Below are 13,637 nucleotides of genomic sequence, written 5' to 3'. Positions count from 1 at the left end.
GGCAGCATTTTCCACCATACATTCATATACAGTCACATTATCAATCACACATACACAAGCCCATTTCCTTCCTTATCTCTTGTATTATTTTCTCACTATCCCCTACTTGTTCTTTTCTCTAATCCAACCCTCATCCAGACATTTAACAGAACCACTGCAATCGCCTGTTTTTTCGGCCTGTGTGAGCTGTGTACACATAACCTCAAACTATAGAATCAGTGGTCATTGCTATTGTAACAAACACGTCTGTTGTGATGAACCGGCTGATGCCATGCGTAACCAACAACGTGACGTCCATGAATCCCCACCGCCAGTGCTATAGAACGGAGTGTTGGGACTGAATTCGTCCAAAACGCTGACAGTTAAACACTCCCTCCTCCCATTGCTCACTTTATTTCTTTCCCGGGCCTATCTGCCTCTTCATTTCCTCTCTCCTGCGAGTGAGTCATTGGACGATGTGTGTTTGTCTTTCCCCAGACTCCCGACAATCGGATTCCTCGTCAAAGAGTTTTTTCATGTTTCCTTTTTTTTTATGACAAAGACAAGTTCCCAGAAACTGTTCAAGAAGGGGGGGGGGGGTCTGGCTGTGCATGTGTCCAATGTTCAGCTTCTGAAACACACCGAACATGAAAGGAAACAGTGATGTATGTCGTTACACTCCAGACAGGCTCATAAGCACTTTTTATCTGACTTCCTTATCGCTGGAGAGAAATGACTTGTAAGTGCTTCTCAAAAGTGTTACACATCACTGCTTCAAATTAAATTAAAATTAAAACTATATTCAGCTATGGTTTTGGGCACAAATACAACAAGGTAAGGGAACAACTGGAGATTAGGTTTAGAATTCTACTTCATTAGGGTAATGGAACCTTCACAGACCAATCATGGTCATCAGAGATCAACCATGTTAACGTCCAATATTTTGTTAAACCTCTATGGATAATATCCTCTCTATAACAGTTTCAAAAACCCGGGTTTGATTGGTGGCATATCTGTATTGAAGCTTGGCCTTCGATGGCCTAGCCTTTTATTTTATCCCCTTGTGATCAAAGATGACCATGACAAATGGGCAAACTCTGTCTGATGAAGGTTTTTGTCCATTTACTATTAGCAATTTGAGAATTTTTGTTAAATCAGGAGAGGCATTGTACAGCCCAAGCCACACTGCCAGCATGAGCCTGCATGGGAGCTGTTCACACCTGCTCTTCTAGAGTCAGTGCAAGTATTACAAATATAAATATGAGTAATACTTCAGGTAACTGCTCTGTAACAGGAATGCAGCAGACACATCCCTGTGTGAACATCAGAATCAGTGCCCATGTGCTGCACACACCTGACATCGAGGGCTACAGACCAGGATGCAAGTTTTAAATGATTCAAGCTGGATATCTACTTAGAGAGAGAGAGAGAGAGAGAGAGAGAGAGAGAGAGAGAGAGAGAGAGAGAGAGAGAGAGAGAGAGAGAGAGAGAGAGAGAGAGAGAGAGAGTTGGCATCTGGTGGTAGCCACGGAGCTAAATCTCTGAGGTAAGACTTGAAGGCTGCAGATATAAGAACGTTTTTCAAAAAGAAAGGGGATGAAGGCAGCGAGATGCAGGTGAGGTTAGAGGAGGTGGAAGACGGGTTATCTCCTGTTGCTGGAGCAGCAGATGGGTCAGGGAGTGAGAACAAGCTGAAGCAGAGGCCATTCTGGCTCAGTGATTCTCTGGTGTTTTTGTCAAAAGGCAAACCCTTCATGAATACAAGTATTTCCATTGCACACCTTGCATGTGATTAAAGCTGTTGTAAGCCATCACTAATTGACTATTCTTAGGGAAACCAGTGTGATAGAGAGATGGACACAGAGAGATTTTGAAAGAACACTGCACTAAGTAATGAATAGAAATATAATGCTCAAAGTTGATCAGTGCATGTGAAGCTTCCAATGGTATTGCTGAGTGTTGTCAGTTCATGTAGAATAATGAGCATTTAGCCCCATTGAGATGAAATAATGCACTCATTTGTCAATTCAGTGTAATCTGTTATTGGTTGATGTGTTGTTAATAATGTAGACTATATGTACAAAATAAATGACAGCTAATTATCACATCAAATAATGTGTGATTTGGTTGGATTCAGGTTGGCATATGCCAGTTTCATCATGTTGATGAGAAGTAAAGGAGCCAGGAGAAGAGAACAGGAGGCGAGAGCAGAGATGAAGAGGAGTGTGACGGACAGATGAGTCGAGAAAAGATAGAGGTGGTGGACCACGACCGAGGGGGCAGTTGATGATGGATCCTAATTGGCGGCAGTGGACAATGACTGGACTATAGTGGTATCCGGTCTTGATGGTGGATCATGATCTTGCGGGCTGCTGACCATAGACTATGATTGCAGCAGGACTGCTTGACATATAGCATTTCTCCTCAGATACTTGACCTTCAAGTATCTGACCTTCAGTTATACTTCAAAATGGTAACCCTCATCAATGGTGCTAAAACCTTTATCATGATGATGTTTTCCTACACCTGACATCTATTGCACTTCTGTCCGTCCTGGGAGAGGGATCCCTCACATGTGGCTCTCTCTGAGGTTTCTACGAATTTTTACCCTGTAAAAGGGTTTTTAATAGTTTTTCCTTACTCTTGCTGAGAGTTAAGGACAGAGGATGTCACACCATGTTAAAGCCCTATGAGACAAATTGTGATTTGTGAATATGGGCTATACAAATCAAATTTGATCGATTGACTGATTGATTGATGAAGAGGAGAGTCAGAGTCAGACTCGCAAAGCACAGTTTGTCACTATTCAAAAGGAGCCTTCATCACCCAACAGAGGCAGACACTATTGGACCAGAGTTGGTCAATTTTCAGTTTTACTCCTGCTGCTGAGAAAAAATATGACAACAAAGGCTGTGAGAACTCAGATTGCTCTCGTTTTGTTTCCCGCTGTGAAAAACCGACACAACTGAACAGGACCTGTGTGACTCATGTCTTAGATGTATTTTTCTCTGAAATAGCAGGGGTAAATCTATGGATTTATGTGCTCAGACTGATGTTTCAAGATCCTTACAAAACTCCTGTATATGAGAATTTACAGAAATGTACACATTACAATTTCTTCACTCAAGGTACAAAATTTAAAAATGTATCTGAAGTCAGCAATTTAACCTGAGGAAATTATTTAAATCCAACGGCATTTTTGCTGCAGTACTCGGGACTGCGCTATATACCTCCAATGGTGAGTTTGTTTTGTGTGTGTGTGTGGGTGTTTAAAACGTACCGCCCTTGTCTATTAGCGTACATGTGTGGAAACCTCTGCTTGTCTTTGTGGGTTTTTTCGAGGCCGCTCATGTCTGCGCATGTGTAAAACAAACTCCATGCCAATCAGCCTCAGCCTGATCTCTGCTCCTCTGGGAGCTCTCTCCAGTTGATGTAAAAAGGGAGGGGAGCGCCAGAGAGACAGCAGCCCAGAGCAGGGCCCCCTCGCTGGGGGAGAGGCGCGTTCAAAGGGCTCGTTTGGCCCCGACGGGACCAGCAAACAGTGCTCATTTGCCACTGCAATTCTATTTTCACATCATTTCAATTTCAAAGAGCCTTCTGGCTCCATTAGCATTTGGCTCAGATAAAAGAAGCGTTGGTGAAGGAAGGGTGGGAAAAAAATGAGGCGGATGAGAATTTACTGCATGTGCTGCTTTTACTATACATTTCTTTCCTTTTTGGCCACCATGAGGAAGTTGGTCTATACATTTTAGTGTCTGCTAGTTAGGAAGTATTACTGTTCGTCTACCACATCCCTCTACCACGTCAATTATTTATATTATTAATGTTAATCAGCACACACATTCACACGTCTGCTAACTTAGTGTTACTTCTTATCCCCAAAAATGTTAAAAAATAGACACAAATAATAATTCTGGCATGTGCAAATATTTTGGTGAAGCCTACAAAGGTGGAGAGGCTATAAGATGTAAAAATGCTCTCAGCTCGATAAACTTCCTCCACCTTAAATGTGTTAGGAAATGGCTTAAAGGGTATGTGCAAGTTTTCTCCTACTGTGGTTTCTTATTGAAAGCAGGTGCTGGTGATGGTCCCTTGTTAAGAGCTTCAGCTTCACACCAACCTTCACCTGAATCCTCCGGAGGATTTGTTCCTGTTGTTAACACCACTGGGCAGGGCATGTCTGAAAACGGCTAGAGAGTGATGAGAGGATTGGACCAAACCGGGGCTAGCTGAGTTAACATGCCACCTCCAGAGACACAAGCGGTCAACCTCACAGCTTCTGAACTTCGGCACATCAAAACACATTGACTTGGTAGCACAAGAACAGGAGGTGCAAAAAATGCCAATTCGTGTCTGGGGTTTAAGAATCGTTCGGAACAAGTCGATATAGTACAAATACAACAGCACCCTGTACTACACCCTCCAAAAATGATCATGAACTTCTACCATATCCTATGATGTCTAGGATCAATGATGCTATATTTGCCAACTTTGTGTCATCACCTGTGTATTTTTCCTGTTTCAGTCTGCACTCCCCTCCCCCCAGTGAAGCAGATGCCTTCGATGCCAATGCTACAAATCACACATTTAGCTTTTCATCAATATTTCATCTATCCATTCCAGACTAGGAGCTCCGGAGCTCTCTCTAAATCAGCACTGTTTGTGGGGGGTGCGGTGGGATGTGTGTGGGGGGTTGGGGCGATGACAACTTTGCAAGTAATTTGCCTTAATACAACGGCAACTTAGGGTCAGAGGGCCAGTGTTTGAAAACATATGTCCAAGGAAATTCAAACTCCAAAGATTTTGGTCTCAAATCCTTCATGAGCAATTATTGCTGGAAGTATCATGACAATATCCAAAACATTATGTATTGTTTTTCTAGGATATACCCACCACTGTAAAAACAATGTAATAATCATCAGCTAGAAACAGTCCCGTGTTTGAGTAAGTCTTGTCATCCTCTAAAATCTGCTTGAACTACTATTAATGACTAGCTCTGCCAACTCTACTTGCATGGAACATGGTCACAATTAGTTGGTTTACAAACGAGACAGTGTACACTACACATATTATACCAGTTATAGCACGGTGATAATTTCCACCAGTCGTTCCTGGGCATAAATACAATTTACATAACAATAATAACTCTCCCCTTCTTTCATAATGCCTTGGAAAGTAGGTTTGATCTAATAATTTGTGTATAGAGGTTAGGTAGTTATTTTAAAAACATGTGAGAGGTCACATCAACATTTCACCGAATTTGGGCGCTTCATTTGAATTAATATGAAAAGTTTTGCTCAGTTAACCAACTCCAATGTTAGACTATTATACTTTGACTATTATATCCACTAGAATTCCCTTAGATTTAATTGGCAGACTGAAATTGAATTATCCCAGTGAACAAACTGGCCCAGTGCAGCCGGGCAGTGTTAAAGGAAACAACAGAGATAAAATATAACAGGACGTTCAAATGTGGCTCATGGCTGCTTCAAAGACATGTTCAACTGACAGGTACAATAATTGGACATTTTAAGTGACTGAAAGTTGTGAGCAAAAAAGTTCAGTCGAGACATTAAAAAGCCAAGAAGAAAGAATTGCACCACCTCATACGACATCATACATCGATGATATGCTATTTCAATTAAAACACATTGCGGTTTGCTCTCATTTCTCCACACCCTTATCTTTGCAATTAATGGATTCCATTTCGATTATATTTCTCTGGTAAAAAGAGTACAAAGAGCTGTGTTGTTTTGTTTGATTTACCATGCCCTAACATCCCTTGTTGGGGGGCTAACATTTTAAACTTACTTCCCGACAGCAGAAGCAGGAGACATTACCAAAGCAAAGCAGGAAACACCCTGGAGGAACATTTTGCATCCTTTTTTCTCTCACACTTGCTCTGTTTATTTTTAAACAGGAAGGGTTAGCAGAGTGGAGGGGAGGAAAGATCATAATGAGGCAGACAGACATTTTGAGGAGGTAGCTTCAGAGAGCATAAAGTGAAAATAGAGGGAGATATTTTCATGCTATGACGAGAAGACAAGAAGCATAAAGGACCAACAATAGAACTGGTGGTTGTTTTAAGCTTAGCTTCTTTTATTATCTACGCTACCGCAGTTTGCAGGATTGAATGCTTATTTGCCGTTCTCCACTGTGCTCGTAGTTCAGACGAGTGAATGCTCCTCGTTTGTTCTTTGATATTTGTGTTACAGCAGGAGATATGCAGTTAGGATTTGTCTGTGTAGCAGCTTCAAAAATCTGCAAGACTTGTGCATGTGTGCTCTCGAAAGAGATTGACAAACCAATGTTTTTAATAGAGTTTTCAACAACACTCATTATCATGGCTGAGATAAACTGATGATACTACTTCATTATATTATCCCTCATGAAACTAAAGTTATATGTAACTTGAACAGAAATTACTTCTGCATCTGTGCCTCCAGACTGATGTCCCTTAAAGTTTTTCATGTCCCATATGATCATCTTTTTGGAAAATTATTTCAGTTGCATTCCAAAGAATGACATGTAAATATCCCCGTCAGTTTGACTCCACTGAATTCTAACTACTGCGGTCTATTTCCATTAAAGAGAACAAGATATCTTTGTCTGATAAAATGGACCCTGTCCTATCATGTCATGGCCCTAGGTAATGATAGACTGCATACTGCTCCCCGACCAATCGATCATCTTTTACAACAGGCATGACGTCGCTGAAAATGACGTGCTCCAGACAGACTTCTTCGTACTCTTTTTTTTTTGTTGATCTCTTGCAAAATTATCAAATTGTGGACAGGGGTGTTGTTGCCACTGCTTGACAAACAATTCCTCTGAGGATCTGAATGACACCGACAACATCATTCCTCTTTTGTTTCACCAAGTTTACATTTGACGTTTCTGAACCCACCCGACACCCTACGTCTTCTTTGTCAGGCTATAACCGAGCTGATGTAATTTAATCTGACCCTTGCATAATACAACAGAACCGCAATAAATCCAACAAAATGCATTATGTTTAGAGGTGTTGATTCAACTCGTTCCGAAACGATCACAAAAGCTTTAGCATTACAAGGCATTTTTTGGTTGAGAGAGAGAGTGCTAGATATTTGTTTGACTTTTTGCCTGCAATGGACAGCTTTTAACATTAATACAGACAGAAACATAGCGTCATCAAACTCGGGCAGATGCCATTACGTATATTCAGGCAGAAGTTTCTACAGACAGCTGAGGGGTGTGGAAGAGAAACACAGATCTGACTGACAATAAACCTGAATATTTGAACAAATGGGTCAATCCACTACAGACCTTCCTCTGACCCCACGATTTGGATTAGAAATAGAAAAGCCTCCATAAAGTATGACTCAATGTAAGTTGACTGCCAAAATGCTGCAAACATATCCTCACATAACCTAAGGTAACAGGAGAGATAAGCAAAGTAAGTAAAAACATTAACGTGAGTGGACACAGTTTTGTTTTTTGACACCTTTAATTATTAGCTGCAGTTATTGGTGTTGTCACTTCTTATCTGCTCACACTAGGGGACATGTTGTAAAGACACTTCGTCTCATGTAACTTGCTCAATGCCAAGACTTTGTTCAGAAAACGAAGTCCCACGCCCAATTAGTCCTTAGTTAAGGATGAAGCACCTGTGAAATGGATCTAAGTGTTCGCGAAATTCCGCTTATTATTCAGTTGGTAATTTTAGTGTGGAGCCATAATTCCTCTGTGTAATTATAGGTGCACGGGCTGAATGACAAATCTACCTCATCTATCTTCAGACACGCAGCAGAGGCTTAGTAGCAAAGCACTATCTCCTCAACAATCCACAGATAGAACAGCGTGTGTCAAGGAACCAGATACATTTTAGTCAAAGCTGCTGTGCTGTGATTTCTAGCTAATGTTAAATACATTTATCTACTTCCGTGCCAAGTACTTTTTTTCCCCACAAGAAATGAATACATGTCTCTGAGGAGACAGCATTTAGACTATCGTGATACACTAATCCCCTTTAGAAACCATTCTAATGAACTTCCCTTAGGTATTTGAGCAGCTCCCTGAAGCTCAGAGTCAAACAGGTTATATATACACACTCCTCCCATACCACATGAGTTAAATATCTGCCACTTAGTAATGATAAAAAGATATCAACAAATGGACCATACAAATATCAGAGGTAGACCACACAAAATGGATCTGATGGTGTAATAGAATATTTAATTACATTTCACAGCAATGACAATTATCAATTCTGGTTGTTTAATTCTTACCCAGCTGCGGCTGGGGGCAACTTGCTTGTACCACTGAAAGATCCAAGCAAGCGCACATGAACAGTGAACTCACAATGCTTTTATACAAGTCAAACACCTCCTCACACAGATGCCGAATGTTCATCCAATCAGATCTCTGCTTTGTTGTAATCAAGCTTACATTTGGTCACCTTCAATCTGAATGAGGACCCCTTTGAAAGTTACAATACAATAGCATCAGGCATCTGCTTAGACTCCAAGTTTCTCTTAGACCCCCGTCTCTGCTGGATGACCCATAAAAGAGTCTAGGTGTGAAAACCTTTTGTCTCAACAGAGGCACAGAGGAATCTCCAACGAATACACATCTGAGTCTCCTAAGCTGACCCCCACATGTTGCAGTCTTAAAACACACAGGAACACATCTCAGAATAATATTCTCCATCTATACTTATCATTCCTTCATTCAACTTAACTAAATATAAAATCTGCCATCACAATGGTTAACCCAAGACAAATATCACCAGCATCTAATCTAGTTTCCTTCTTCCTAACTGCCGCTGGCTTTCCTCCCTGTGACTAATGATCGGTGCTTGCGGTTTGGGTAGAAATGCTACAGCGCAGCCTGAGGCCATGCAATCGATGTCCTCTGTTTGCATATCAGTCAATAGCGTCAGCAGTAAGGCTTGGCTAATTGATCACCTCCTCCTTTTAAACTGCTCCGTTGCTCAATGAGCACAGCCACTTAAAGCCACAATCCCAAATCCATCAAATAGCACTTTAAAAAATATTAGCTGCTTCAAAGTTACTGACTACTTTGTTAGGAACTCCAACTAGTGGTGTAATCCTCTGCATTGCTCCTACTGATTATGGTTTTTTCAGTAATTACAAAATCAGTTATGACACTGAAGGCACATTTAATTTAATAAATCAAGACTTTAATGTGTGAAAAATATGTGATGTTAATAGAACAAAAAACATCCTTACTCAAGGTCAATCAAGTGACTGCAGAACAGTTATTCTTGGTGAAGAGGGAGTAGAATATGATTAAAGTATTAATTCTAAAAGCAACAAAATGAATGTGGCCCTGGGCATCATTAATGTTTTCTTTGTACCTCTCACCTTGAGTCTGAATATCTAAAAAAAATAAAAAAGCCTCAAAAATAACAATGTACTGTATTTCAGGGGTACTTTGGATAAAAGTGATTTTTGTAACTAACTTTGTACAGCAATATAATTAAAGTTAGTCTTGGTCACCTGTTTAATTTACAGTTTTCCATCAAAAACTAAACTCTGGATTTTAAGTGAGCCTTAACATTATATATTTTAAGTCTGATTCAGATTGTGACCAGAGTTATCGTTAGAATCGTTTTCACATTTCATATATCACATAAAATAAATATATTGCATGTAATCTTGTGGCCAAAGCTAAATTAAATCTAGTAAATGACCCAACATGTCAATGCAGCGCAGCCCTGAGTGGTCAGCACACAGGGCTGGATGCACTACACGTCTTCAAGGTGTCCTGAGGTCCAATCACTCAAATCACAAATGGAAGGGGTTTTGGACTCATGGCCACATTCTTTTAACTGTGTGAACGCACATATGAAGGACCACTTACTCAACTGAAGTCCTCGGACCCGCCTCGGTTTAAACATAGTTTTAGGCTTCTCTGTGTCAACATCCATTCATCCATTCAGGCCATCTTATCTCTTTCTTTCTCTCTCATTTTATGATGTGCTATGAAGATTTTACTTATTTACGAAAAGTATTGATCATTTTGTGTTGATTGCTGTTGATCATGTTGTGGTGGTTACAGACAAATTAATGTCAAAACTGTAAGTGGACAGAGACATCAGCTGAGTGTTTGTGTGTCAGTGCGAGAGAGAGAGAGAGAGAAAGAACTAAGCAAGGGGAGTCAGGAATGTGTGAATGAATTGATGAATATACATAATTGATATAAGTTCTTAATTTAATTATTTAACAAGCCAAAACAAGTGCTGGTTCTTATATATTCATTTCAAGGAGGAAGACGATTAAATAAGCAAAATCGAATGACAAAAAAACACCACTAATGAACGATGGACTCATCCCATCACCAATTTATTCCTCCAATCGCCCAGCCCTAGCTTGTAGTCAGCTGGGAAATCAGGGACGTAGACATAAATTGTGGCGTAATGGTCGGACTTTAAGGAGGCTACAGCCAACGGAAAAGCAGACTGGTTCTTAAAAGGTTTGCATGTTGCACCAGCTCTAAACCAGTACAAGCAGCAGCCCAAAACTAGCACTTGGTTCACTTTGGTGGTAAAGGGGTATCTCTTGCCCGCTCCCTCCGGCACACAGACGCACACAGATTTTTGTCATCAATCACATCTGTAAACTCACACTGGCTAGAAACAACATCATTTGGTCTTCAAAAGACAAATGACAGTGGTGAATATTTGCCTATAGAGTGAGGAAGTTGGAACCAATCGAAAGTCTCAGGAGACAGATTAAAGATGCATTTTAATGACAGGTGTGAACAGAGAAAGTTAACGCTGATCAGATCTCTTAGGGTGGAGGTTAAAACCTGGTCTGGAAGGGACCTAAGTTCTGCCTTTTCTCTCCTCTGCCTCTTCTTCCTTTCTTCTTCTATTCCTGCTGTACTTTTGGTCACATAACTGCTGAACAGTGGCACGACGACCCACCGTCAATCTTCCAGTGAGAATGGGAGACCAGCAATTTAGTGAGTTTGGGGGGAGGAGCTCTATGTTCGATAGAAATCTAATTGTGATGCTGTTGATGTGATACATTATTTCCTGAAAATGCATTATATTAACTTGCTGCTAAATGTAAATCTGTTGTGTATCAAATACGTCTGATATGGCTTTTATCACCTTTAATGGATAGGACAGAGTAAGCTTGTGAAAAGGCCATAGAGAGAGAGTGGGGGGGGGGGGGGGGGGGACATGCATATATGGTCGCGGGTTGAGGCCTTGCCTCGTTTGGGTGGAAGCTTTACCAGGTGAGCTGTATGCTGCCCCCAGGAAGTGTTTCTCATCCTAATTTTGGGGCTGTTCATAATGCAAAGAAATGTGTTGGATTTTTCGATTTCTCATTCGACTGTGCTCAGTCAACACCTGGCAGTTTGCATCACAAATGCATAAGACTAATGTGGCAAAGTATGACCTTATGTCACCAAAGAGTCTTGAACAGATGATATGAATTGGTTACTTGGTTTCCAAGCTACCTGATTCTCTGGGGGTATATATTTATATTTAAATATGCACAATCCCACTGATAGAATTTCCTGACAAATAAGAGTTGATGGAATATATATATCTATGTGACAAATATTTTGCAATGGAGAAAATATTGGAAAGTGTGTTTCAATGAAAATTGAGTCAGAATAATTGGAAAAAATGTATTCCACGCAGAGAATATTTGCAATGCTATCTGTTAAAATGTACATATATAACAAATTTGTTTTATATATTTTTTCCACATTCCAACCTCATAGCATATACAGACACCATATTTGGAATGACTTCACAACGTGAGGAGTGGATCCTTCCAAGGAGTCAGTCCCAGGAAATGTGTAAAGGCAACCAAAAGGTTCCTGCAGACCATCGTTCTCCTCCATTTTCACAGCAGTCTAAAGAACTGAGGAGATTAGACAAATTAGCTTGAGGTTTGAACTAATGGCTACAAAAAGTTGTTCCGCTGTAGACTACCATGCAGTGACAATGGTACACCAATGTTAATATTTCAGTGTTTATCCGAAAATTTGAGAATTGAGGAAATTTCCTGCAGTGGAAATGATTTATATTCAACTAAAAAAGTCTACAAGTCTATAAAATGTTGGTCAGTTGCCTTGTTTACATTCACCTCCAAAACTTGTGAAACAAAGCTCCCTCACGTTCCCCAGCTTTAAAATCCTCACGTGCAAGACGAGCAAAGCTAAAGAGAGAGCAAGAAGAGTACACCAACAAACAACAGTAAAAGAGCTATGACACCATTTTGCCTCTTTACCAATATGTACTTCGAATGGTCCCTGAGCAGGCAAACTCTGTAGAGACAGATATAAAGACGATTGGAACGGAAAGACAAGACTGAGAGGTGTGTGAAAATGATGCAGATGAGGCGAAAAATTGTACAGAAAAGTGAGCGGGGGGGGACATTCTCAGTCATGTATTGTATCCTTTGGTCAGACTCAATGTCACAACTGTGTGTCAGCGTTTCTTCAGACCCTCAACAATATCTTCACTGCAGCCCACACTGGTTATGCCAAATGCACATCCTGTAAAAACATGTTGAGGCTCAAAAGGAAACACAGCACAAAAATCATTGATGGATATTGATGGTTTTTCACCTGGAACCTTTATTTGTCTTGGAACTTAAAGCCAACTGCGACAAGATGAGCAGAAAGGTATTTTGTATTCTGCACAAGTCCCATTAAATCCTATTACACCTTAAAGCGAGTATCTGTGTTGAAGAAGAAAACGGCTGTGACTGGTGAACGGCTAAAAGAGTTACAGCCCTAGTGTAACTTTTCTTTATTGTAAATTATGAGCAACAACTAATTCTCTTGTTGTCTGTGTTGAAATATGCTCTCTGCGCTCCCTCCCTCTCTCTCCCACTCTCACTCCTCTGTCTATTTTTTGATGACCTGTGAGGCAGTGGCCAATGAAAGACAAAAGGTAAAATGGATATGGATTTTTCTCACTCAGCCGACCATCCCCGAGATGATTAAGTAGTTCATCAGGCAGAAATATAGAATTCTTCCCGGCGTGCTCATCGACCTGTCCTATAGATACATTAAAACTTCGGCAGCAAATCGTTGCACAATACACCGCACTACACATCGACTGCAAGGCCTCTCCTACTCCATTGATCGTTGTTGAATCTCTGTATGCTTGTGTGTCCGGCTTGGGTGTCCAAAGTGACTCAAGCTTTGCTTAACATACATGACTTGTCACAGATGAATGAACACATGACTCACAGTCACACCTTAGCAAATGAAGTGAAGTTTCACTACTAACAGTTAGACTGTTTGAAATTTGAAAAAATTGGGACTAAGAAGTTCAGTTATTTCAAATACAGGACGAAATAAAATGTATAACCCAATAAAGGTATGCAATCACATGCAATTTATGGACATATGAGCTTTTCTTGATCATGAATTGACCAGAACTGTAACTTTCTCCATGGGATTAAAGGATCACTTTCAGGCAGGCTATATATTTGGGGCCCCACGAAGATCCCCTCATATTGGTAAATTATGCAATTAAAATATTAAACCCCCTTGAAGCTCCCATAAAGCTGTATCTTGTGTGCTGCCACTTACCCTAATAGCCCCTTAATGGGTACCCTGATGATGTGTGCTGTAGCGAGCTTCTACCCATAGCCTTCATTTGAAGTGTTTTGGGAGCAGTG

General features: G+C 40.6%; 1 protein-coding gene across 6 annotated transcripts in view; it reads right to left on the bottom strand.

Annotated features, from left to right (window-relative positions):
• The window catches only part of nlgn1 (neuroligin 1), a 247,515-nt gene that overhangs the window by 177,275 nt on the left and 56,603 nt on the right, over window positions 1-13,637 (bottom strand). Inside the window, exons 4-5 of one of the 6 annotated variants that reach the window (XM_053431436.1) lie at window positions 4,512-4,537; window positions 3,756-3,773 (exon numbers count right to left, since the gene is read on the bottom strand). The exons of 4 other annotated variants lie outside the window; for them this stretch is intronic. In XM_053431436.1, coding sequence (XP_053287411.1) covers window positions 3,756-3,773; window positions 4,512-4,537 — 44 coding nt within the window. Of the gene's footprint in view, window positions 1-2,431; window positions 2,443-3,755; window positions 3,774-4,511; window positions 4,538-13,637 lie in introns of all 6 variants that reach the window. One more of the 6 variants, XM_053431437.1, reaches the window with a different exon arrangement.

Source organism: Pleuronectes platessa, chromosome 9, assembly GCF_947347685.1.
Source record: "Pleuronectes platessa chromosome 9, fPlePla1.1, whole genome shotgun sequence".
Classification (NCBI taxonomy): Eukaryota; Metazoa; Chordata; class Actinopteri; order Pleuronectiformes; family Pleuronectidae; genus Pleuronectes; species Pleuronectes platessa.
The sequence above is the reverse complement of the archived record's forward strand: the minus strand, read 5'-3'. Positions and strand labels throughout refer to the sequence as shown.